Source organism: Pleurodeles waltl, chromosome 3_1, assembly GCF_031143425.1.
Source record: "Pleurodeles waltl isolate 20211129_DDA chromosome 3_1, aPleWal1.hap1.20221129, whole genome shotgun sequence".
Lineage (NCBI taxonomy): Eukaryota > Metazoa > Chordata > Amphibia > Caudata > Salamandridae > Pleurodeles > Pleurodeles waltl.
In genome coordinates this window covers 1354419222-1354446710 of record NC_090440.1, presented here as the reverse complement: position 1 = coordinate 1354446710, position 27489 = coordinate 1354419222, and the positions used below count along the sequence as shown (strand labels likewise).

The following is a 27489-nucleotide window of genomic DNA, read 5'->3' as shown; positions in this document are numbered from 1 at the left end:
AGCCTTCCTATCTGATTGGCTAAGAAAGAGTTGGTCTGGAGGCCCCTGCACCTTTGGTGATAGTTGCCATGCACTTGAGCCACAGCATTTGGGTGGTGTTCAATTGTTCAATTGTACCAAGACCTTTGGTATTAACAGAGCATTTGCATGACCGTCAGCCTCCTGTAGTTCTTCTTTGATCTTTAATTCGGTGGGATTTGTGTCACCTCATGGCCAAGACATAGATTGAAAGTTGCTGAGCAGTTGGTTGGTCTCCAGGCAGGGACAGTTTACTGGATACCACAGTTTCCACACAAACAAAAGGGCAACCCAGTAACCCTTTGAGAGCTTGAGTAAAAGCAGAAACAAATAAAAGTGAAGCCAGGGGATCTTTCAATGGAAAATGTAGACAACGCCTATTAAAGAGACATTTAAATGGTAACAAAGATATTTGTACTTATAATAAAAAGCAACTTTGTATGAAAATGAATTTCATAAAGAGACATTCATATGAGAAATAATGTATTTTAAATGCACGAATCCTTACACCACATAACAGTCAGGGTCACAATTAGTTAAATTCCAAAGTAGAGGTTATATGTTCTAGAACTCAGCATGAGTATGAACCGGAAGCATAAGAAGAAGTTAGTCGTAAGGGTCATGTAGGCCTGATCCGTTCTTGTGAAAGTTAGTTTCTTTTATTTCAATGGTCCGTTTCTAATTTTACACAGTCGGCCATGATTACTGTTGAGTTTACATGGTGACAAGTAGTAGAATTGCATTTACATGCCAGTCTCTGTGATAGCTGAAAAGCGAGACCATCTTCAGGACAAATGCTTAGAAGATAATTGAAGACCCTGTCAGATATGTTCTAATTTCAAATTATACTGTGAATCCAAATGACTTTAGAACATAAGTCTGATTCCTTGCTGTATTAGCACATGAGTCTACAAGAGGTAGTCCATACTTAAATCAAGAAATGAATAAATAAAAATGGGCATCAGTGGCACAAGCTTGTCGGTCACCAGTGGCAAACACGAGAACTGTTGCTACAATTGCTGCATTTAAAGTAATGTTTTTACATATGTATGCTTCTTTGTGAAATTCATTTTCAAACAAAGTAGCTCATTACAATAAGTACAAACATCTTTTTCAAACTTCAAGTGTGTTGTTTACCATTAAGATTTGTCCTTATTAAGCATTGTCTAAATCTCCCATTGAATGATGACCTTGTCTGCACTTTATTTGTTGTTACCACGGTTTCCAGCATCTTTGAGATGGAAGGGAGGCCAGAGGTTGGTCTGCTGCTTGGCAATATTTGTGTTTATTCATTTTTGAGTGATCGCTCCATGATTCTGCTCTAGATTAATCTAACATGTGGAAAGGGTGACTTTTATGAGGCTTTAATGCTGGGGGGTCAGGCAGACTGGTTGTGTGAGCTCTAGAACTTAGAATGCCTAATTCTCCACTTCCACTCACAAGTGAGACAGACTCATCTCCCACTCACAGTCAATGACGGGGAAACAGCATTCAACTCAAATGCAAATGAGAGACAGATACAATTGTGCAGGCAGTGATCAGAGCTAGAATAGCTTCACATGCACAGTAAACTGAACATTGATTTCACTTCATCTTTCAGAATGCGGAAGGCAGCATTCAGTTTGACTCGCAAAAAAAAAGAGACATTCCAGTCCCAACAGTAATATATTGATTGCCAACCCAAATTAGGTTGAATCTATCATTCTTTTGATCACCATGCAACCCCGGTTTGGACCAAGCCATATGCAAACCAGTCTTGACCCTGCTCCCCATGGGAACATTCCAGCCCAAACTGCCAAACCATGTCCTCCCTAGACCAGAAACAAGCATCTTGGAACCGGTTTCAGGGTATCACCCCTCATCAGTAAAGCTATCTGGCACAGCGAACAAGGGACCCACGTCTTGGCATACCCTGGCCACTTAGGGCAAACATAGCGACAAAACAAATGATGGACGGAGTACTGAAACTTTTCAATCACTCACCCCCAGTCAAAGATCGGGGTTGAATCCATTGTTCTTTCTAGACTAGAAACAAGCATCTTGGGACCGGTTTCAGGGTATCACCCCTCATCAGTAAAGCTAGTGACACAGAGAGCAAGGAACCCACGTCTTGGCATACCCTGGCCACTTAGAGCGAACATGGCAACACAAGAAGATAATGGATGGAGTACTGAAACTTTTCAAATGCTTACCCCCAGTTACAGATCTGTGTTGAACCCATAGTTCTTTTGCTCACCATGGCACCCCAGTTTGGATCCAGCCTTTTGCAAATCAGTCTTGATCCTGCTCCCCATTGGAACAGTCCAGCCCAAACTGCCAAGCCATATCCTCCCTGGACCGGAAACGAGCGTTCTGGGACCGGTTTCAGGGTATCACCCCTCATCTGCCAGGCTAGCTTGCATCCAGTGGCACAGGGAGCAAGGGGCCCACGTCTGGGCATGCCCTGGCCAATTAGGTCAAACATAGGAACAAAACAAGATGATGGACAGAGTGATGAAACTTTTCAAACACTCACCCCCAGGGTCGAGACTGATTTGCAAATTGCTGGGTCCAAACTGGGGTGACATGGTGAGCAAAAGAATGATTATGGATTTACCCCAATTCTTTGCCTGGGAGTGAGCGTTAGAAAAGTTTCAGCACTTTGCCCATCATCTTCCACCTAACACCATTGAATGCTGGTGAAAAATGCCTCTATAGTGAAGCAAGCTGCCTAGTGTGGGTAAAGAGTTGCAGCCTTTAAAAAAATCTCAAAAGTGACATTAAATAGTGACTGCATCAGCTAATAATTAGAATAGAGGAACAAATACATCCAAGCTCCAGCGCAGGAGCCTGAAGGTTATTGCGCTCTATCACTGTGCACCTCTCTGCAGCATGAACAAGTGACAAAGGGTGGGAAGATGGAACATGCACTCAGCTGTTCACTCCAACCTACATCTTACTCTCCAAACAGTTCCTCCTCTTACGTCACAGCCATTATCGGTAACATATTCATTCTCAATGGTGATGAGACCCTCCTATTTCCGCAGGGTAAATGGGACCATTCCTGAAAATGTGGAGATCCAGAACACAACTTTATTCTTCAAGGGACCCGTAACCTACAGCCTGGCAGGGACATATGAGTGTGAAGTGGCCAACGCCATTGGGACACGCTCCTGGTTGGTGGAAGTGAATGTTACTGGTAAGTGCAAACACCATACTTCAAAACAATGAGTTGACTCAAAAGTAAATCTATTACTTTCTGATTTTTAAATTCTTGGTTTTGCAAGCTTTTGGGGACTCTGGGCATCCTTACTCTTTGAAACTCTCCTATACTTTGGGGTCTGGAACCTCTCTCTCAGCATGGCCTCCATCTCATGTGTGCTAACTTGGAGGTGGTTTGTTTCCTGCTGGCTTGGGTGTACCCTTTTGATTTTAACTTTCTTCTGCAGGCTCGAAGCCTCTCTTGCTGATCGCTTGCCCTCTTTGCCTGATGCACTGCTCTTTAACAGCAACCGGTGTGAATGGTACGAATCGGCGGGTGTAAGGGAGCGAGATGCCCCACAAAGGGGAGAATTGATGTGTGAAGTGTGTCAGTGACCTGGAGAGGATCCAAGATGGAGTTCAGGGCGAGGGCTGGAGATGCTTCAGGCCTGTGATGATGTAATGTTTTTTTATTGTCCTGTGCTGGTTCTCAGGGACAGCGCTAACGTGATTTCCCACGGTGGCGCTTACACTGAGCTCGCAGGCCTAATCCAAGGTTTTGCAGGACAACCACTTTGCTTTTCTTACTAAGACTGAGTGAGACAGGGTTGGGTCGTTTCATTAATCATGTGCAGAAAGCATCAATTTGAAATACAGGTTAGGGCGGGAAAGGAAAACAGGTTGTTCCTTTTGTTAAAGAGTGGAGCATAATAATGTGCAATCGTGTGGCCAGGAAGTGCCATAATGATCATACAATAGCTTGTTAAAGGAAGTGTTGCTGTGACTTTGTAGGCTATGATGATTTGACATTAAGCTGCAAAGTTAGCATTGGAAATGATGTAATGAAATATTAGGCTACATAGGAAACAACGTGGGTTTTTAGGGTGTGCGAAGTTGCAATTGTTTTTGCAACCTTCGTTCACAATTATAGAAAACTTTCCAAAGGTTGCTACATTTTACACGTTGCATTTTTTGCATCAAAATGATGTTTTGCGACAAATTATGTCACACATTTCCTTATTTAAAAATAAAAATTGTTTTGCAAAAGATACACTTAGCAGAAAACAGTTAATGTTGTCCTTCGCAACGTATTATTGGGCACCCCGCACAGCATATTGGGCACAGTAAAGTACTATAAAAGGTAAACATGCAGAGAGAAGCTTGTCAAACATTCTCAGGTGGGCTGGGTTGGTTAGAGAGCTACATAGGTTACAAAGCAGTGTAAAATGTCTAATATTGCACACAAAAAGAGGCAAAGGCAGTGAAGGTATGTCAGTAATACTTGCAAAAGGCAAACATAATGAACTCTGCAAAACATTGTTTTTTAAAAAACAATTCATACCTTTACAGTTTTGCCTCTTGAAACTATTAAAAATGTGTGTGTGTAAGTAATCCCACAATCCAGTGATTCTGCGAAAAATAACGCCTTTGTGATTTAAACCTTAAAATGTGTGAGTGTTAATCATTAGCTTGGCTGCAACAACAGTTGTAGGAGTATTTGCAACTTTTTTTCATGCAAAGTCATTGAAAGTTTGCAAATGTATGCTTTTAAAGCAAGCTGTGATTTGCTCTTATCTTGTGTGACCATATTTTCACATGAGGACATATCTTGCATACAAAAGCCACAAAAGATACTGGCAGGTGATGCTTTCGAACCGAAAATGTCTCTGAACAAGACCTTTTCTGTGTGAACCAGTCTCCCACATGTGAAAAATACTCGAAATGCTCAATGCAAAATTTGGAGAGAGGTTGCAAAATTAACAAGGTTTTAGCAGAGTGAATTAAACTTCGCCAGGGCTTATTCCCTCTGGTGTTTTGTCGACCAGTATTGCACACTGGCTTATGCCAGCGCTGCCATCGTTTGAGTGTTTCATTCTGCTGTCGGGTTCGCCATCATCAGTGCTGTTGGGAAGGACAAAAATGTTTATTGTTCGCTAATGTGAACGGTTTGAAATGTTGACTCAACAGTTTAGGTTGCCTGAAAATGACTTCAATGTTTATTTCATTAGTAGTTTCTAATTCTTACCTCATTGACAAGAATACATAATGCAGCATTACAGTTTTGCCTCAAGTGCCACCAGTAGTTTTCATAAATAGACTTTCACGAGGTGTGTAATATGTTTATTCCACAAGACCACTACTTCTCTGGGAGGCAGGCTCGTAAGAGTTGTACTCTGAAGACAAAACCAGGGATAGATGAGGACGTGGAATTCTAAACATTGGTGTCATTTTTTTCTTAGTGACACAACTCCATCCCAGCAGAAGTCAGTCGTGTAACCTTACCAGCCAAGATATGTACTAGTTCAGTTCAGTTCCTTAAAAACAAGTCATGCCACCTCAACGATCGTTCCTTTTAGGGTGAAGAGAAAGACGTAGAGGTCTGGAAATTGGCCTTATACCCTGACCTGGTTTACATGCCGATACGTATGACAACTTTTTGGTGTCAGATGGACTGTGGGCTACATGTGTGAAGATTTGAAATAGTGATTTCCTAATTCTAATGTCCTGTGAATCGCAATTAGGCAATCGCAGTTTCAAAAGTATGAGTTTCATTTGTAATTCCTAGTGGGTCGCAAATAGACCTACCTCATGAATATTAATGAGGTAGGTCGCAATTTGCGACCCATTAGGAAGCACAGCCGTCACACTGCCTGCACTTAAAAAATATTTGTTTCCCCTTCTCAAAGGGGAAGGGGTCCTTTGAGAACCCCCTCCAACCTGCAAGTGAGTTACCACCTCCTTCAAGGAGTCGGTAAAATATGAATGTTTTGCTGCTGCAATTGGTTCACGAAACATTCATACATCCCGTTGAGATTTGGTATTAAGAAGGGAAGCCCTAAACATGTCCCTTCCAAATACCGATGCACAAGCAAAAATTGTGATTCTGTAACCTGTTACTGAGTCACAGTTTGAGTTTTAACAGAATTTTGTGGCCATAAACTGCCCGATCAGGCCTTTTCCGACTACAAAAATGCTTTGCACGTATGGCTGTGTATTCCTTAACGCCTTATTTAGAGTTTGTTGGACAGTAAACTCCATTACAAATGTGGTTGATGTCCTATCTGCCATATTATTAAAGTGCATCATAGCCCATGGTACTTGTAATATGATTGACTGGATAGCTATCATATTTTGACGGTCCATCTCATTGACCAAACCTTAAATAAGGCCCTTAGACGATGGTGTGTTACAGACCACACTAGAAATGACAACCCTAAAAACACAAAAGACAATCAAGACTATCCACCTCGCCTACTAGATGAAAACCAATCTCTGTGGGCCATGTGAAATATAGAAGCATCACTGGAAGAGACAAGTTAAGGATTAATTGCAGTTCACCTCCTAGACCAAAGGAGGAATTAACATTAAGACAACAGCTAACCAAGATATCCTGCTGCTGCAAGTTGGGATTTTATCATATCCACACATGTAAAGGATGTGGACTTCTCCACATCCACCTGAAACACAGGAAATACCTGTGCATTGTGGTCAGTAGCTAACCTTACCGATTTACTCTTCGATTGTTTGTTACAAATCTAGTATTGAGGGTATTTGCCGATTGTCTCCTAGAAATGTTGGCTTCCCTGTCTATACCTTGGCAATCGGTTTATGACTGGGGAATTATTTTCACCATTGACAAAACTGCACCAACAGGATAGTCCTGCCCCTTGCATGTTGGACTTCACAATTACTTTAAAGAGATCCAGCATTTTTCCCAGTGCTTAATTTGAAAATTAAAAGGTGCCCGTGCTCAAAGTTCTCCTCTTTAACACGCGGCAGCTGCAATTAAAATTGCGAGCACATAATACTGAGGTAGCGTATCCTGAAGCCACCTCGGGCCTCTTCAGTCCATTAACAGCCACTCCCTGCCCCTTCAGCTCACTCTGTCAGCGTTCTGCTTTTCCCCTTTCTGGCGCATTTTCGTTTTTCTCTTCCTCCGTCTTTCCCAAGTGTCTTTTGCTCGCAATAAATGCTTGAGACAGAAAACTAAGCCGGGGTGCTCCGCACCGGACACAACAAGCACAAATTAAGCACTGATTTTTCCCAAACAATGGGGGAAAGTTCTAGCTCCAGAAAGCGAAAAATAGGTGAACTGGGTGCTGCTTCCCTCCCTTGACTGGTTCACAGTATCTTGCCAGACCGGTCTGATGGTGGCCGCTAAAGGATGAATGGATGAATCAGGACCACCTCACGTCTCCCTCTGTGGGAGACAATGTCTAGGCTCAAAGACAGACGACAAAGAGGCTGAGACATTCATTCCCATCGTGGTAGCCCTCAATTCAGGCAATGAGGAATTAATAGGCCATCAGTCACTAACACGGGGAGGCGCTGAACGGATAGATGATTAGGCGCTAGGGAAAAAGTGTCTCTGGTAGCCATTCCGTCAATAGAGGTCACTACAGGGGATAGACTGCCCCCACTGGGATTAACAACTGTCTCGGGGAGGATGCGCTGAGAATGGGGAGAAATCTGCTATGGGCAGCCTTGCCGTCAGTGAGAAAGCTTTTCTTAAGAGATAAGCCTTCGGTTAGTGGAGAGGGGCTGTCAGGAACTGGACAGTGGCTGTCTGTGGACAGAGGCTGTCTCTGAAGTTTTCGATCGTCGACGACTGAAAATAAATGACCTCTGACAACTGGAGGGAGTTCGTCTCTAAAAAGGACCGAACGATAGATGCTTGATAGGAGAGACTCGTGGTCTTTAAGGAGACGGGTTGTCACTGAACGGAAAGACTGCCGATCATCGGAGAGAGCCTGTTTCTGAAGAGAGAAACTGCCAGAGACTGTAGGAAAAAAACCTGTCTCAGAAGGAACATACTGCCAGAGAATGGAGAGAGACTGTTTCTGCAGGGAGGTGGCTTTTCAGTCAGTGCAGGGAAACCGTTGTGAAGGATAAGTCTGCCCACAGACAGTCGCTGATACGAGAGACCTCTGACTATACAAGAGAAGCTATCTCAGAAGCGATTTACAGATGGTCAATGGAAAGAGGCTGTCTCTGAAGAGATGGGCTGTCGGTCAAAGTAGTGAAGCTGTCTCTGAAGGAATAACAGGTCGCATGAGATAGGCTGTTTCTAGAGCGACAGACGTCGGCCGATGCTGGGAGGCTGTCTCTGAGTGGAAAAGACCTGCCTTTAGTGAGAGAATCTCTTTGAGGGAGTGGGCCGCTTGGTACGGGGGCGGTGGCTGTCTCTGAAGGATCATCACTCACTAAAGACTGACTGATCCTGACGTGGGCTCTCTTCTGGCTCGTTAATATTTGAATATTTTACTCGAAAGCTGTTAATGTTTGAGTAGTGTGAATCCTTTCAAACAGTCTCCGGGGTGGGGGCTAACAAGGCCGAAGGGTGGTTCTTAATTCTCATGTGAGGCGGATTAAACAGCCTCGTGCAGTGACTCAGTGAAGTGGATTTAGATCTCGTGCGTTTTCGGTTGAAAAATCTCGATGCGTGGGGGGGGAGCGGGGTGGAGGAGGAGATGTTAGGGGGGGTCACCTAATCAGAATATGTCACAGTGCCGGCACATCACACCTCCCGACTGGGCAGCGCTGCACCGTGTGCACTGTCACACCGCGTGCTCCTGTGCTCATTACAGGCACCGCACGGCTTGTTTAGTTGGTAGGCCACGCTTTGTGTTTTTTCAATCTATTCCATGTTTTTTCCAGCCTTTTCCAGTAATACTGTCTCCTCCTGGTGAGGCCTGCCAGGGCAGAAGGTTGTTTCTCTTTCGCGGAGGAAATATTGTGCAATCGTGCCCAGATGTCGACAAAAAGGGGATTTTATAGTAGTACTATGAGAGGAGCATGTGCGATGAGACACACAGACCGGCGCGGGCAGAAGGGTCAGGCGGGTGGACGACAGAAGACGTGCAGGTAGCTCAGCTGTACATGTAATGCAGTCTGTATAAAACACGTTCTGTCTCAGCCCGTGCGACCTGTGTGACCTGAGGAATAACTCTGCTGTTTGCATTGTATGTAGCCTGTAGGACATGGGTCTGGTAGCTCTTCTGTATACTGCTTAAGCGCTTCAGAGTTACATCTCCTAATAGATGGCTCTGCTGTCTGGGGACTGTGAATTCTCTGTAACCTGTCGGGTAAATCCTTTAGCTAAAACCTCCGCACATCACCTCTATAACCCGAGGGTGCAGAGGGGTTAGCTCTGTTGTTAAAGGCCTGAGATCATGAGCTATCCGAGCCAGGGGGTCTCCCTCGGTCTTTACTGGATTAAAAGGCTCTCTGCGAGAGTCAGGGTCTTCCCCAGGAAGCCATGTTGTCTGTCAGAGGATCCCCTTTAGTCTCTGCTAGGGAAAACGATTTTCCTTGCCAGGGTCTCCCTCAGAACACTTCCTTGGCGTCAGGCACAGCCAGACAAGCTTTCTCACTCAGTGTTGACATTGGGGTTCCTACAATCGGGGTTGAGGTACAGGACTCCCTTAGTCTTTGCTGAGGTCAGCGTCTCCCTCAGAATGCGCTGCGGTGAAGCAGAGCGACTTCCTGAGTTTTGTGCTGGTCCTTCAGTCTGCGGTGGTGGCAGGGCTCACTTGGGGCCATATGCACGAACACTTTTCCCATAGACACAGAATGGGTAAAAACCTTTGCTACATCTGGCCCTTAGTCTGTAATGGAGTGACGCGCTCCCTCACTCTGTGCTGCTGAGAGGGTCTCCCTCACTCTGTGCTGCTGAGATGGTGTCAGCGTCTCAATCCGTAGGTGCTGGCGTGGGGGCAGAAGAGGTCCCTCGCTCTGCGGGTGCAGAAGTCCCTCTCCGCCTGTGCTGGTGTAAAGGGCTCCCTCCGGCTGTGCTGATGAGAGGGTCTCCCTCACTCTGTGCTTGCGTGTCAGGCCAGAGGGTGCCTTAGCGCTGTGTTTGTGTGACAGCTTCTTTCCACCTGTACTTGAGTAAAAGGCTCACTCAGCCTGACCTGGTGTCAGAGACGCCTTCTGCATGTCTTGTGTCTCTCGCTCTCTGCTGGTGTCAGGAATTACTTCAGTTGGTCCCTGCATGTACTTTATTGCAACTTTCATCCTTTATATAGCGTGTGATACCCCTATTTGGAACTCTGAAGTATGTGCACACTTGGGCAGCATGTTACTCCATGTAGAGCGTGTGGTTGAAAAACTGTTGTCCCTGTTTTTAATACTGTGCAGCGAGTGTTTGTGTCCCTCCCCTGGGCTCTCCTCCACACTGGAGTCCCTTTTGACGTAGGACAGTATTTGATATTGTATGTGTCCTCAGCCCGGTTCCTTAGCGCCATCCTACGCAGGTGGGGGTTTCTAGCAGGTGCTGCCCTGAAAAGCAAAGCCAGGCACAGAGGCCAGGCTCAGCGGCCAAGCTGTGAATGGGAGAGACATGCCCTCTGTACCCAACGCTGGTCGGGGGCTGCCACCGGGGACGCCGAGGTGACTGATCAAATCAGGGTGCCCATGGCTGGCAGGAGGCCCGGGGATAGAAGTAATTTGCATGACCCCCACGGCTAGTCAAGAGGCCTGCGCCACACACTGCCGGGCAGGAGAACTGCTATAGGCAAAGGTTGGGAGGAGGCTCTCTGAACATCCACAGCTGGATAAGAGACCTGCAGGAGCGTAAGGGCCGAGGAAACCTGCAGGCAGCAGTAGAAAGGTTTCCTTGGGCCTTAAAGAAAGGAGAGGAAACGGCACCCTTTATTCCCATTTGGATATCAAGGAATGTACTAATTGACGTGCAATGCAGGGTGACCAGACTTCCCGGAATTCCCCGGACAGTCCCGGTTTTTAGAGGACTGTCTTGGTGTCCCGACGTTTCTCTCAATTTTAAACAAATGTCCTGGTTTTCGGGACAAAGGTCAGATCGTTACATAAATGTCCCGGTTTTTGGGACAAAGGTCAGATTATCAAGGGAAGCATCAATTAATGGTATGCTCTCCTTTAACAGACGCCGTCAAAGTATGCAGTAATTAAAGTAATTTTTTCTGTTACTGTCAGGCAACACAGTGCCCTGTGTGCTCCCAGCAGAGACAGAGTGGGGAGCAGAGAGAGTTGCGGTGGGGGTGCAGGGTGGAAGGTCAAGGCATAGCTAATTTTATATGTATAGTCTTGTAAATGTGTGTGTGTGTGTATATATTTATTTATATATATATATATATATATATATATATATATATATATATATATATATATATATATATATATATATATATATATATATATATATATATATATATATACACACACACACACACACACTCAAAGCTACGCAAAAAACGGGACAGGCCAGATATAAAAGTGAATGTAAAGTCTTTCGTCCTTCTTTTATGTCTGACCTGTCCCGGTTTTTGCTCCTCAAAATCTGGTCACCCTAGCGCAATGGGCCGCTCACATCTCCAGACCCATTGCCACGCCACCTGCTCTACCATTTTCTGCTGCGGCTCGAGTCTAAGTAAGAGTCCCAGGGTAGGGGTGTACCTCCATCGATGCAGCAGGTGCAGTGCACCGGGGCACGGAGATCTGAGGGACCCATTGAGCCCTGATTATCGGTGTATTATTTAATTCAAACATTAGCGAGGAGGGTCCATTCCCTTCCGTGTACTAAAGCCCATGGCACGCTGGCTACGCTACTCAGAGGCAGGTGGACATGCTGGGCACCTACGGCTGTGGAGGAGGCCGCGGGCTGCAGAACACCCAGAGCAGGGCAGGCACGGAGGACCGCTTCAGATCCAGGGCTGGCCTGAGGGAGACCGGTACGAGACCTGCGTGTGCGTAAAAGGCGTTGAGCCAGGGGACAAACTGCGGGGCATGCGGTGTGCAAACACCCAAGGCTGGGCAAGATACCCAGGGTGGGCATGGTAATCAACGGGATGTTGGTCTAAGGCGTGTCCACGCGGGAGTTTATGTCGTTCATCCGTGTGTACACAGTAGTCCCGGATACGTGCGCGCCGCCATCTTATTTCATACTCGAAGCTGAAAGCGTTTCCTCCTCAAGCCCTCTGCTGGCGGCACCGAGTACGCTTCAGTTCTGTCTGCAGTCTCTACAGCGAGATCAAAGACTGAACGGGCATGGAGCACGATTTGGAAACCCGCATGTGGGATTCAATAAGGAGATAACGTATCGTGGAGGGTTGAAGTATTTTGACTTCGTTGTACTTGGGCTCTAGACAGTGTTTGAAACGGAAACAACGTGCAGGTACCAAGTATCAGAATACCTACTTTCTTCTGAGAAGTGACAGTACTCTCCAAGTGAAAGGATTCCACCTCTCCCGAGAAGTGCGGGTGCACTCCCTCTAAAAAAGAATAAGGACAGGTACAGACCAGGCCCATTTAAAGCACTGGCTCTAGGGCTGTACCATCTTGTGACCCCGGAGGTCAGATCGCACCAGTTACGCTGTCTGCTCTGGGGTCCAAGTCTTGAGACAAGAAGTACTTCCAGGACAGACTGGAGGCAGGTGGTTTAGGGAGACGTCCAACGGTGATGAGTCCGAGTCCTGACACCCATCTACCGTGTGATGTTATGTGTGGGAGGGCCCCGGAGGGCAACTCTGCCGTGACTGCCTAAGGCTTGCTCTGTTTCCTGACACCGACTCCTTCACACATAAACCGGCGTGCACGGGGTGCTGCGGGGGGTGTGGGGAGCTCTTGAACCACGCGGGTGGTCCAGGGAGTCAGCGCCCCAGGCACCAGCCCCCACCTCTGCCGTGCACGTGGTATAGGGCCTTCTGCGGTGACCCGTGTGTGTCTGGAGAAAGGACTAAGCGGATTTGAAAGGGAGTGACACAGCCTTTGCCGACGGGGACGGGTGAGTGGTGAGGGGAGGAGGGCGGTTTGAGAGGGAACGGGGAGATGAGTCAGGAGATAGAACATTTCCCTTAGTGCTCTCTAGACCCCCTCTCTTTTTTTCCTTCGCTCTGTGTTGATCTCCTCTCAGTTGCCCTCGCTCTCTCCTCGTCACTCTCCCCCTATCCCTTCCTCCCCATCATACTTCCTTTTCCGCTCTTGCGTCCCCCTTTGCTTCCTGCGCTCTCACCTTCTCCTGTTCCCCTCTTGCTTTTAACCCCTCTCGAGCTCTCACATTCTCTCTTTGTTATTTTCTTACTTTATGCTCCCCCCATTTATTTACTGCACTTTCACTTACTCGTGCACCTTTGCACACGCACTCATTCTTGTCTCCTTTTCCCGTGGCTCCCTTCTTCCTGCCTTACCTCGGATGCTATCCCTCTCTCGGTGTTCCTGCTCGTTAGCTCTCTCTTGCCTTCACTCCCTCTGCCTTACACCGACGTTTTTTCTCTTGCAGCCTATTTCTCACTTTCTTCTTTTCTGGCACTTATTTGCGCTCACTCTTCTGCGCTGTGTCACGCCCTTTCAAACCCTCCTTTGCACCCTCGTTTATTCTCTGTTGCGCTTGTCACTGTCTCTCTGTTGCCGTCACGCTCCCTCTCTTCCTTTCTCACACACTCACTCTGGCAGTCTACCTGGAGCTTTTTTATACTCTCGTGATTTTTTTCTTCTTTCTCTCACACCTTTCCCCTTTCCTTCCTCCCTTCGCTCTTTCACTCTCTCTCTCCCCTCCCTCTTTCTTATGTTCCCTTTCACCCTTTCATATGCCGTCTCTCTCTATGAGCAGATAACAGTTTAGGATGGTTGCTCCATGTAGTAAGGACGCCATCCAATAAGATACATCAGAGCAGCCTAGGCATGTTTAGACACGAATATGCCCTTGATTTTTAATGATAAACACTTTCTTAATTTGGGTCTCAAAAATCCACCCCTGCTTTCCAGACTCCTTCATATGTTGGCCTCCGCACTTACCCTTAAGCCCCTTAAGCGACTTTTGCTGGAAGTGGCCCAGAGACTTTTGGTTGTGGTAACTGATGGTCAGGGTTGTGTTACCAACCAGAGTGTTATCATTGGTTGTAATGAGCAGATGCGATTTGCATTGTAACAGTCCAAAGGGAGTTGTCCAAACGCTGTCTTTCCCTGATAATTTATTTTAGCATTATTTCTAGCTCATTTTACAAGATGAAAAGACAATCACAGAGAATGGACTGTCATTGGCGGAACTAACTTCCCACCCATAGTCAGCAGGTACAAGCCTGGCTGCCTTCAGGGTCCTTCCATTGTCAGGAATGTGGACAATTCTTTAGTTGGGACTCAGAAGGAGCTATGCTCGGGAAGATTCTGGAAAATCTGCTTCTTCCCGTTCACCTGTGACTTCCAGACTAAAGAGGGGCACTTTCAATTGTGTCCCTTTTGGGTTCTCTATTTATTTCATATAATGTGGGTCGGTCAAATATCCAGGACACTATTAGGAGGGAATGTCTTGCGGGTAAATACAGACATTTTGTAATATTCTATGACCATAAAGCGCCTGGTGGGCTGGGTTAGTGTCAGTCACATGCTACTGACATGTGACTAACTACCCCTGTACCATCAACACACACATGATGGGTGAGAGGAAAGAATTCCTTGTCCAACCTCCCAATCAACGAACCAAAAAACTCACCAATGACAAGAAACCAAAATAGAGACCCCCAGATACAATCCCACTTGCTAGAGATCCAGCATATTAATTTAGAAAAAAAAAACTGCCCTCACCCACTAATAGTGGCATGCTTCATCACAGGGTTATGCTAACACATTCCCATGCTAGCCACCATAAAGAATGGAGCAAAAGAGAGGGAAAACAATTAACGTAAAACGATAAACTGGAACCAAACACATATACAACACCTCACTCAGATAGTTAAAACCATCTCAAACAAATCCATACTCAAGCTTTCAAGGGTCACCGGATAGTATTCAAAGAAATTAGAGAGATGGGGGTGAAATGGGGATGTGATCACCCCTTCACCCCAAGTATCTGTTCAAAGGTCAACATGTTTCGGTTGCTTCCATCGCCCCAAAAGGGTTGCTCGACCTTCATCAGGACCATGACGGCCGAGTGACCCTTTTGGGCGATGAAAGCAACCGAAACATGTTGACCTTTGAACAGATACTTGGGGTGAAGGGTTGATCACATCCCCATTTCACCACCATCTCTCTAATTTCTTTTAATCCTATCCGGTGAACCTTGGAATAAAAATTGAGTATGGATTCACTTGAGATAGCTTTAACTATTTGAGTGAGGCGTTCTATATGTGTTTGGTCCCCGTTTATCGTTTTATGTTAATTGTTTTCCCTCCCTTTTGCTCCATTGCTTACGTCGGCTAGCATGGGAATGTGTTAGCATAACCCTATGATGAAGCATGCCACTATTAGTGGGTGAGGGCAGTTTTTACTAAACTAATATGCTGTATCTCTAGCCAGTGTGATCGTTTCTGGGGTCTCCACTTTGATTTCTTGTCCTTGGTGTTTTTTTTACCCCCGTACCAGCCATAGGACTTTACAGATGCACCAGCCTGGTGCACAATCTTGTGATTTTCCTACAGAGCTACTTAAACAAAATCTTACACACGTTTAAAGAGCCAACGTAAAACTCAGAGCGACGGAGGACATCGAAATATACCTTTAAGCACAGTTAAATCCTACCCTTCATTACGCAGATTGCACAAGCTGAAGCTAGAAGAAATGCTGCTCAGTTACTCATGACAGGAACATCAAACTTTCATAACGAAAGCAATTCTAAATGAAGTTTGTCAATGGTAAACACATGGCACCCAGGAGAGAATTAACACTGTTATTCTTGCGAAACAATAAAAATGAAACAAAAATACAAGAACAATAATGGATATACAGAAGACGCGTGCGGCACGCCAGTCGAGTGCGATAGCCAAAGGGCTTCATGGTCTGGGGTGGTTCCACAGTCAGAAGGTTGTTTCAGGTTCCACACCATTTAGCTGGCGTGTTGTAAGCAGACTCCTGTACTGTTGTCCCCACCTAAGGGCACTGCAAGCCCGCCCCTGACCCACAGAGGTGAAAGGGTGGATGAGGGCAGGGAATGTGCAGGGGAAGAGGTGGCAGACACTGGATCCTGCACACACAGGATGCATCACACTCAGGACAGGATTCAGGCACCAGCCCACACATGCCTAACACAAGGCCCATTGTGAACCAAAGAGGATCTGGGCCTGGCCGTGGCACAGCTATGCATGACTGGAGGCTGTAAGGGGTGGGGGGGGGCGCGGAGGAAGAGGCTGGAGATTTGTCTCTTGCTGATGACATGTAGAGAGTTGGGAGAGGCAGTGGAATGTTAACCAGGGTGGCGTGAAACCCAGGACAAGCTGGGACAGATCGAGAAGCACGAGGGAGGAAGAAAGCATATCAGTAAGATCCCTGTCTCAGGTAGGGTCGCTGCCTTCCTGTCCCACTCACAGACTGTCAGCTGTACCTGTGTGTGTGCCTGTGTGCACACACGTGTTTTCTTGCCTTATTCTGGGCGCCAGTGGTCAGTACATTATTATTATATCTATGTGCTGGCGATCTTTGACCTAGACAATGTGTGTCTCCTCTGTGTTTTGATTAGTAGTGCAGGTATTGTATGCAGCGTCGACACCCTGGCAAGTGGGACCTGTCAGCGGTGCCCAAGGCAGCTGCCTTCTTGCTGCCAACCACTCACAGAACTGTGGTCCCGGTTGCACTGCGGTCTCTTTATCTCTTTCTGTTTGCCAGTTAGGTGCAGGTGGGGGAGAGCCTGGTATGGTCCTTGGATCCGTACTTCTGGGCAATGAAGAGGGGGTCAGCCATAGGTAAATGTGCTGCTCACACTGATGGGTAGCTGTATGTTCTAAACATGTAAGGAAATGGAGTACCCAGTTGCTGAGCATCATCTGGTTTGGTAAATCATTTTCGCTAAAAATCCTTTACACGTTCTGAAGTGCCAGGTGGGCATGACTCTTGGTCAGGGGAGAAAGAATGAAAGAAGCAGAGAGGCCATGTTACGGCTTGTCCTCCGGTGCTTCAGACCAATGACCCTCTGTTGCCAAGATATTGTATTGCAGCACTATATGGCACTTACTGCCCATACGCACTTAAGCACTTAAGTGCGGCACTTTACGCCATGTAGACCCTTAGCGCAGGCGTCTGTAGTAAGCTGCTGCATGCATTAATGCAGGGTGAGGGGTGGTCTGTTCCATCGCAGGATATGACGAAGTTTGAAATGCTGGCAGCTCTACAGCTCCCCGAGAAAGCGACAGTGTGGTGTACAAATATTTGAAGGTCCGACACCCTGAATCGCTCTTAGCTGTAGGGGTTCAGTTGCCCCTTGCAGTCTTCCAGGTCTAGCAGTCCCAGAGTTCTCTGAGCCTAAGTGGGCTGAAGAGATGTACAGTAGCCTCTCCCCATCTCCTTAAGTTAGGATACTTTATAAGTGTACTTGTGCCCTGTGTCTGCTAATATATGACTTCACCGCACTGTCTTTTTCTGTATAGTTTCGGGCTTCCTTGTACACATAAAGCGCATTGCAGTGCATCATTGGTCCTGGTGCGCTGTGAACACTTTCACCCAGAGGGTCTCTTGTCTCTATAACTGAAAACGTTTATAGAAGCAGTGGAAACAGAATTAAGCCAGGTGTTGTGCAAACAGCCACGCTTTAAGTGTTTTCCTAAAGCACAAGTGGCCTTCTTTTGGGTTTGAGTTGGCTACTAGTCGATTCCACATTGAAGGAACCCGAAGAGAGAAAGCTCAGCCACTTAACCAGATTCTGGGAAATTTCGGAATTTGAAATAGTGCCTGATTCGCAAAGCGAAGAGATCTTAAAGGACAGTATTTAATTAACCGGTTAGTTAGGCACTTGGGTGTTGCCTCTAGATGGGTTTATGCATAAGACATATAAAATGATGCAAGCACCCAAGGAGCACCACTGAAGCGTTTTTTTTTTTAAGCAGGATTGATTGAAATACTGGGAAGCTTTTAGAGCCAACAATGTCGCTTGATTTTGAACAACTATACCCAATCTATTTGAAGTATTTATAGAAATAAGTTGCAAAAGTCAAGGCACGAACCAATAAGTGGTCTTTCTCCTACTCTCCGAGGTTAGAAATGTAAAAATGGGGCTGAGTAGTTCGAGGAAAATGTGCAAGAGTTCAAGCATCAATTACGATGTCCAGACTAAATGTACAGTGACGGAGAGGTACCAAACCTTTTTGGGCCAAAAGGAAGGTCGGCAGAGGTTTTGATTTCCCCAGACTCTCATTAGTTCAGATTTGTCAGTGTTCAGTTTGAGAAAAGGTTGGCTCGTCCAATTGCACACTTCCAAAAGAAAGACTTCATTTTGGCTGCATGTTCTTTGAGGGTGGCAACTGCCAAGTCCTAACTTCGCAGGTTAGGCCGAGCATACTGTTGTAGAGCTGTGGCGTACTCAAGGGCGAGCTGCATTATAAGATGGCAGCTGTAGGGGAGAGTTACTCTTTCTGTTTTGTGTTGGCGTAATTGTTGTGCTGGTTGCGTACTAGAGTGCTGGTGCGCATTTGATTGTACCGGTGTCAGTGGGATTTGTAGAATGGGTTGTGCAGGGTATTTGATGTTGTCATTTGATAAGTTTTAAGCAGCCTGTTGCCTTCTGTTTTGCACTCGGTGTTCTGTTGGCTTGTGTGACAGTAAGGTGATTGTGAGTGGGCCTTGAGGTGTGGGCATGTTGAATCTAAGTGCTTTCAAGTATACAGTGTTGTCATTGTGCTTGGAGTTGTTGATGAACACCATACTGCTACATGTATGACTCTTGATTCTGAATTGGTTACTTCTGAGAGCGGGCCGCTGTGTGTGTGTGTAGAGATGTAAAATTGTTGAATTCAAGTTTTTGTGGTTATGTTTGCAACTGTTGAGTAACAGCACGTTGCCACATGCATGGCTCTTGGTGCTGTCTTGGTTGCTTCCAGGTGGTTTCTTACGGTGGTAGAGTTGAGTGATAAGGTGTGGAATTGGTGAATCAGACTGCATAAGTGTAAAAAATAAGCAAGTAGCAGCCACAAACCTCCCTCACTAAAATCATACACACCGTGAACAAAATTGGGCCACTGATCATCTGTGCTCACCCACAGCCTATACCGCTCTGGCAAGTGCTCTTACTGCTCAAAATTGTCCTAAAATCAAGGACACATCACAGTCAGCGTCTGGGTGGAACACAAGATTATTTCATTAGACAGCCCAGGCTCTGGACAACGAGGAAACCCAAGACGAAGGGCGAGTATGCAACCAGATTGAATATAGTGCAAAGAAGCAAACACATCTTTCTAATAGCAGATGTGCCCCATACAAGTGTTGACAGCACATGAATCATATTATGTGACTAAGATGTGATGAGTGATTAGGTGTTGATTTTTGTGGCTCACGTCTGAGGCCTTCTAGTTATGTTTAACCCTCTTTCCTTTTCTGTTGCCACCCAAAAGGCTAAGGAGGAAACCCATATGGTAGTTGGAAACTATAGAACCTGCTCCTCTGGCCAACACATTGTACAAATAATCAATTTTCAGTGCTGCAGGACAGGGTTCATTTCCCTCATGTGACCAGGGCATATCTTTAATTCCTTGCAGCTACAGCTCAGGACTTCAGGTGCTTGATGAAAGCACTGGGTGACATTGTGTCACATTGTGACACAGCGTCAGCCCCTGGGGGACCGTCATTGGCTCAGTCACCACCTTCACCCTTCCTGGCCTGACACTCTGTGACAGGTGAAATGACAGAGAGGCTATAATTGGTGCAGGCATTCGACGGGCTCGAGAGGTGAGTGTGATCCTCATTGAGGTGAGAAGGAATCGGGGAGCTTGTCTCCCCCCTCACAAGCCCCCACAACCCCCCATCTCATCCAACATAGTATTTCACATCCCAGACTTACAGGAGACATGCTGTTTCCCTACACCTTTAACAAGCAGTTTCTTAGAAGCCTCATAATTAAGATAAATCACAGCAAACGCCATAAAACACTGAAACGAGCACACAAGCTCAGTGAGGCAGCAGAGTAAATGCTTCAGTGGTATATCATCTGCTACGAGACCATCTAAATACACTGACGTAAATAATTGTCAGTCCTTATTATCCTAGTATAAAATAAGGACTGCAACCATACATGTCACAAGGTTCTGAAGGGACTGTGGGCCAACACCTTTGCGAGGCGACTCACTTATCCAAGGGGTAGCTCTTACACACTCTGGAGAAAGGGAAAATGCAGGATTTAGCGCAGGGGTCTCCAACCCTTTCTATAGTGAGAGCTACTTTTCATCAGTGAAAATCATCGTGAGCTGCTAAAGGGTAAACAACTCATGCATAGTTACCAGACACTCCACGGCCAGCTTCATTGACTTTAACCTTAATGTCCGCAGATGCAGATACTGTGGTTTGAAAAAATACTTTGGCTAGGGGCACTATCGTAGGGCTGCCATGTGTGTCACTGAGAGCATGTCCTGTGGGCATGTATTAACATGTGTTCGTATCAATGGGATAGATGTGTATGGGTGACTGAGAGTCTGTGTTGTAAGCACTTGCACTGAATATGCCATCAGCCATATGTGGCAACATTAGATGTATAACACAAATATACAACCATATTTTTCAATAATGGGAGAAATTTAAAGGGCAGAGAAATGTTTTTCACAAATGTTCAAACTAGGGAATGTTTTCCTGCACTTTAAATTTCTCCCATTTAAAATATGACTGTTTTTTCAGTTATACATATTGCATAGTGCCTACTGTGGGTGCAAGAGGTCTGCTGTTTGTAAATGTGACTCTTTGAATTGGGAGGCAATTAGAATGAAGATTCAACTTATTCATTAGGGCAACTTTTCATTTGAATTTTCTCCCATTTAAAAACATTCAGAAACATAATTTTGTTCTCATGCTCCAATATTGAGGTGACAAGGACTTTTATTTAAGAGTTAAATACCTTAGTGTTTCAGTTCTTCACCTCTGTGCCCCAGCCCTAGCCTGGCTCATAAATCTGACTGAGCATTGCTCATTATGTGGCCCTGCTATCTGTAGCATGATGATAAATGATGTAAAATAAACATAGCCTTTCCTTAACTTGAAATGAAAATGTGACCCTGGTGTTATTTAAAAATGAACTCAAGGCCATGAGCTACCTGTCTGGGAGCTACTGGTTGGAGACACCCAATTTAGTGCAAAAATGCTCGAACTAGCCCCCTCCAGTCAACATCAACAACAAACTTTATTACTTAAAATCTTTGCAAAATGAACACACAATGTACAGAGTTACAAACATCAGCTAAAAATACAAATAGTGCTCCACTGTTTAAACAATAATTGTGCTTCTTGGTTTGTAAAGTCAGTAAAATTGAGGCCTCATAAAGTTAAAGGAAAATAAGAGGTGCAGCAGCAGATATCAGGGCTTGGTATATTCCTTGTGTCATACTTTAAAATAAGATATTAGTTTATAGCAGTTTTAAATAGTTCGACATGCAGTTTTCATTTAATTTTGCTTGCAGTTGTGAAATATATTTCCCAAATTTGGCCAGCTCTACTGGCTCTTCTAAACTGAATACCAAAGTTCTAGCCTCAGAGCAAGATCTTATGCCACAGCGGAGGAAGAGAGGTCTTAGTAAAGAGCGTTGTTAATTCAACAATGCCCGACAGCAGCATAATAAATGGATAAATGTCTCTGTTTTATAGCCACAAAGTCTGCAACAGTTTATACTGGTAAGGACCCGCAGTTTGGATTCAGTTCCTTTATTTTGAGGCCAAGCAGTCTGGCAAAGGCAGTTTTTGTCACGCAGGACTTCCTGATTGTGCAAGCTAAGTAGGGCTGGGGTGCCAGATGCTATGTATCACTCTTATAGGATGCCACCACCGCTCTTTGTACTTCTGTGTTATTCTGTTTATCCAGATCACATGCCTGGGAATCTCCTCCCACTGTCTCTCACTTGCATTCTTTCCCCTCTCTCTCCTCTCTAATCTCCCTTTGGTCTCTTTGTATTCACTTATTTCCCACTCTCTCCCTCGAAGCCCCCTGTGCCTACTGCAGTTAAACTCAGGAAGTGAGGGAAAAGGCAGTGGCACCAGGGGCAGCCCTGGACTTTCAGAAATGTTCTCCAATTGCTTCAGCCTCCTGGGAAAATGCCCGGTAGAATAAAAGGCTAGTCCTGCCCTGAAAGTGCCTCAGCTGCTGTTCTGTTGTTATGACCCTGTCTATAAGTCCCAGAATGCAAAGATACCATTTGGAATGCATGGGCCACTCCCCTATGGAGCTGGGAATCTCAAGCGCTGTGTATGACTGACATTACAGCGCTCCAGATTGGTGTCAGTCACCCGGAGCGTTCAAGATGGGTGTAGGTGGATAGGCCAGTGCTTGCGAGGGCTGATGGAATGTAGGTAGAGAGCCAAGAAAGGGATATACTGGCATCTAGGGGGGAGGGCAGGTTGAGAGACAATGCAGAGAAAGGAAGCAATGAGGTCAGACGCCAGTAGTATAGTTTGAGGCAGAAGAATGTTCAATAAAGCTTAGTTTGTGGAAAGTAATAATAATAAATTGTTTGTTATACAGCTCTTCATGCTACAATTTCAAATCACTGTGGATAACAGATTTACTATCACTCAATTTATTTGTTCTCCATTTATCTACTTTCAAAGTATGGAAGGTTGAGTTGACTTTGACAGGACTCAAGCTTCTGGCTTGTGGATCACTTCATAACAGTGACAAATGTTCAAGTTACTGAGCCATCCTGCCTGGTAAATAATTTAACAGGGATTGGTGGCTGGTATTCTAGATAGAGTATTTTGCTAGAGGTAGGTGATGGTGTTGGCCTGATACGGATGATCAGAGCAGGCTGATTTATGATGAGATGGTGCATATAAAATGCAGCATCTGGCAGCATTGTGCAAAGTTGGTCACGGTAGCGGGTAAACTGTAGTATGGTGTAGGGATTGTGTACGATTTTGCAAGGCCAGGAGGAGTTTCGGTTGGAGTGTATGGTTTAATGTTGTATGAGGTCTGAAAAGACAGGATTAAGAAGGGGTTTGTGATTGATAAAGTGTAACGCTACTGGTAATTCAGGGTCTGGAAAGGATGTCGGAGCGCCAGTTGGTGATGTTTGGTGTTACTGTTATTATCGGGTATGATTAGGGTAGTCCTCAACAAAGCACAGTGAAATGTGGAGCGAGATGCAACATTGGGTGGTGCTGAGTGTGGGTGGTAGTAACATTAGTGGTCGGTGTACAGCAGTGTTCAAGAAGCCGGACCTGGGTACGGATGGCATAGCCCTGAGGAGGGCACGATGGTTGGCCGAGGGGAGTACTGTTTTGGGGACAGGGTAGCAAGAAAAAATAAAATGCCCTAAATAAAACTTTTGAATGTGGCTGGGAAGGACCAGGCTAGTAGGTGATGAGGAATTGTAGGAGATTGATTTAGAAGCTTTTAGGACTCAGCATAAGGTTGTCACAGTCAGTTAAAGGGACAGATAGTTAGATTGTGGATTCAGAGTGGAGGGCACATTTAGCATGAAAAGACTGAGTATTTCTAGACAGGTTAATGGCTCCTGTTCTGAATGGTCCTATCATATAGAGTTGGCTGTGGCGATGCAGATTGAAGCGTGCATGAGTGGGAGATGGGTGTACTGCCCGAAAGCTGGAAAGGTTATTGGTGCACCTACTTCATAGTGAAAAAAGTAGATCAACAGTCCCTCAAGTCTGGTGAAAGTTCCTGCTGTGTTCACAACCATGGATCCCTACAGGGATGCCTCGTGATAGATGTTGGATGTTTCATTGTTATTGGGGAATGGCTGAGTGAGGGACTGGTGCTAGGTATCTGTTGAATTTGCAACCATTGCAAAGTTTCTGAAAAACTTTTTTAGTGTTTAAGTTTACAGAGTCCTTCCCTTTGCTGTACAGAACCCGTGATGTTTGCTACTATTGATGCAGAACATGGGCTGTCCTTACTTAACACTAACAAAATGGTGCTGCGCATGCTATGCTTTAGAGATAAAAGCGAGTGTTATTTTTCTGTGTAATATTATTTGCATAGAAAAGCGCTTCAGAAGATAAATATGCACACAGAAATTCTGTATACATTAACTAGCTTGGGCGGGTTCGATTAGAGTTAATGATATCTGGAGATGCAATACTAATTATCTGGCACTCCAAAGCAATGCGTTGTGCAGGTTTAGGTAGCATCAAACTGGCAAACCTTTTCAAAAGTCATATAGAGAGAAATTGTGATCTTCACAATGCTTTGGCGGCTAAAAGGCATTCTCTGCACACTCTTACTTGGTGCCCTGGCCACAGATGCATGAGCAGCTGGAGAGATTGTCTCCCACTTGTACAGAGAGAGAACAAATCTGTTTTGACGTCACTTGTAAAACCCCTGGGCGCAAGCTTTCTGATGATTTTCTCAGAATGCTGGTGGGACTGTAGAAGAACGACAACACTCTCTCTTTTAGTGCTGTCTGGGAGTTTGATAAGGATATGCTGTTTCAGGGAGTGCTCGTTTCACAGGCTTTATTTGTGTCCATAGTAGCTATCGATTGTTTTCAGTAAATCACATTTTACCTAGGGGGGCGTTATTTTGTTGTTTCCCTTTTCTGCTCCTCATTGGGCTGGACCAACATTCCAGAAACTAGACCCTATTCACCTTCATTCATATGCTTCCGGTTAAGGACCTCACTGACACCAGAACATGTCCACACAGAGCAGGAAGCCATCTTGGTGCAACTGATGGTGCCTTGACAAGCCCATGTCCAACTAACTGTAGAGAAATGGTGCACAGTGGTCGTCATTTGCACAAACCTGTTCACTCAGTTGACACACACATAGCTTCACTTCTGCTCCTTGTAAATAAATTCATACACTGTACTCTACTAGAGCAAAGATCCACAGACATGTACACAATCAACACTCAACCTTAGAGAACACATCCAAGAATCTACACAATTCCTCAATTCTTATCATGTCTGGGGCAGAATTTAAGTTAACCGAGGTACGTAGTTAGACCTTGTATCTGTGAAGCAGGCATAAACATGCTTTCACAGGTATTCCAATCACATCTTCTCTGGTAGTTGGCAGACTTTTGCACCATTGACCTCAGGTGCACATCCGTCATCCCTTTATCCAATGGCAAGTGGTGTGATTTCTGTTTGCTTGTCTTTACGCTGAGTAGCTTGAGTCGATTAGCTGTCTGTTCCATGTATCTTTGTTTTCTGTCTGCTCAGTTCTTGACGTTCTTGTCTCTGCTTCCCTATTGGTTGTAGGGCCTTTTCTGCTATGCTGATTAAATGAGCACCTTACATCTGACTGTTGATTGTATCAGTGTCTTGCTTAGTTGGTCGCTTTGAAATGAAACACAGCTGCATGTAAAAATGAAACATCAGTCCTTTTTTTCTAATATATTGCAATAAATGGACCTACATTAGAGGGACTGAGGACGCTGTGGGAGGGGGTGCACGTTCCTTCCCTTCCTTGCTTACCCTTCCTTGTTCCTATCCTTCATTTTCCCAAAACAAAATAATGTCTGTGACAAAAATAAGAATGATGAATCAAGTGATGGAGAACGTAGCTCAGGACTGACCTGTGTCCCCCTTCCATCTGTCTTTTCCTACCCAGAATTTCCCTTCATCCCGACTCCTACAGGACAGCAGGACACGACTTCCGCTCCGGCTATTCCCATGGCTATCATTGGGGGCGTTGTGGGAGGAGTCGTGCTGGTGCTGGTGGTGGCCGTTGTCCTCTTTGTCTTGCTGAGGCGCCGGCATCATACCTTCAAGGGAGATTACAACACCAAAAAACACATCTACGGCAATGGCTACAGCAAAGCTGGAGTTCCACAGCACCCACCCATGTCCCAGAGCCTGCAATACCCCGAGGACTCGGATGACGAGAAGAAGCTGGGACAACTGACCTCCAGCTATGAAGATGAAGATGAAGAAGGACGGAAGCTAGGGCCAAAGTATGATGATGAGTCCAAGCGCCCATATTTGACCATTGACGAGGGGGACACACAGGAGTTCAACGATGATCGGACACTCAGCTTTCAATATGACCCTGAGCAGATAGACATGGTTGACAACATGGTGTCCCAAAATGACGGATCATTTATTTCCAAAAAGGAGTGGTATGTGTAGTGGCGCATGCAGCTCTAAGAGTGAAGCGTGCGCAGAAGCCCATGGCACAGTACATGCATGCACGAATGCAATGCGCATACAACCCCCTGTGCGAGATTCAGTATAGACTCGAAAGCAGCCTTTGGCCTTGGAGGGACACAGGGGAGGGCTGGCAGCTTCTGTCTTAACTGTTTTATGTTGATTTTTATGTTTCGACTCCATTTGAGTTCTTTACACGTGATTTCTGGGCCGGTGGTGTCGATGTTACATTTGCTGAAAATGGCTGCCGGTGCCCGACAGTGAACTTGCATTCCACCTTCTCCAAAGCTGCAGTGCCCAGTCAACAACATGACTTTCTATGCCCCCTTCTATCTCCAGAACACGCCCAAACACTGGAATTGCTTGGTATGTTTACTGTCTATTTTTTTGTCGTATGTTTATTTTTGTGGGGCGGGTGGAGGGGCAGATTGAACTGACGCATTCTATGACCTTGCTTCTGGCGTCAACCCTGCCCTGCCTTTCTCGCTACCAGACCTGTGTACAGAATCCAGCCATCGTGTAAGGAAAGGTAACATGGAACAGCTGCATGATGTTCAACGACTTGGGAGAATCAACGTCATTTGATGCTCCCTCAAATTCATATTTCAGCGATCAGACATATCTGATGAACTTTTGATGTATGTTCCCGTTCTGTTCATGGAAAGGAATGTTCTGCAGTTCTGAGTGGCAGATCAGGGGTATGTTTGTGTACTTGTTCTTTCTCTAGTCTCTTTGCACTGTAAAGCCCAGTCCACTCAGCTGGGCCCTGCTGGCTACAGACAAGGTCTTTGGTGCAAAGCCTTGAAATCTCCCACGAGTTTAGCCATTTTTAAGTGTGTTAATGAGCAGGTGTAATTGTTGATATGAACCAAAAGAGTCTTGTGTTGTCTGGGACTATAAAGGACAACAGAAGGCAGCCATTTTTGACTTGATATGTTGATTAGGAGGAATTTCAAACATTCCAAGCTTACCGCATACCCTTCCATCTATGACGATGTTCCCCTTATCAAATTTAATGACACAAGGATTTTTCAAAGTGGTGCTCTATATAATGAAGCAGTGTTAAATTCAGCTCGCCAAGAGAGAGAGTGTTTGGGAAAACCAGAAAAGGTGTGGGAAACGACATTGAAAATCAAGAAGGATAGACTTGAAAAAGACCTGCTGTATTTTAAAATCACAGAACCACATCACAGTACTTAATACCACCACCGGGGAATTGTGAGTAAAGGAGCATATTACTACAGTCGATACTGAAGGCCAGTAAGTAGCACATTTACCAGCAAATCACTAAGACTCAACCAAGGGTTGTAGGATAAAG

General features: G+C 45.5%; 1 protein-coding gene across 1 annotated transcript in view; it reads left to right on the top strand.

Annotated features, from left to right (window-relative positions):
• NECTIN1 (nectin cell adhesion molecule 1) overlaps positions 1 to 27489 on the top strand; it is a 451905-nt gene that overhangs the window by 90770 nt on the left and 333646 nt on the right. The window contains 1 exon segment of the mRNA XM_069224863.1: positions 3045 to 3196. Coding sequence (XP_069080964.1) covers positions 3045 to 3196 — 152 coding nt within the window.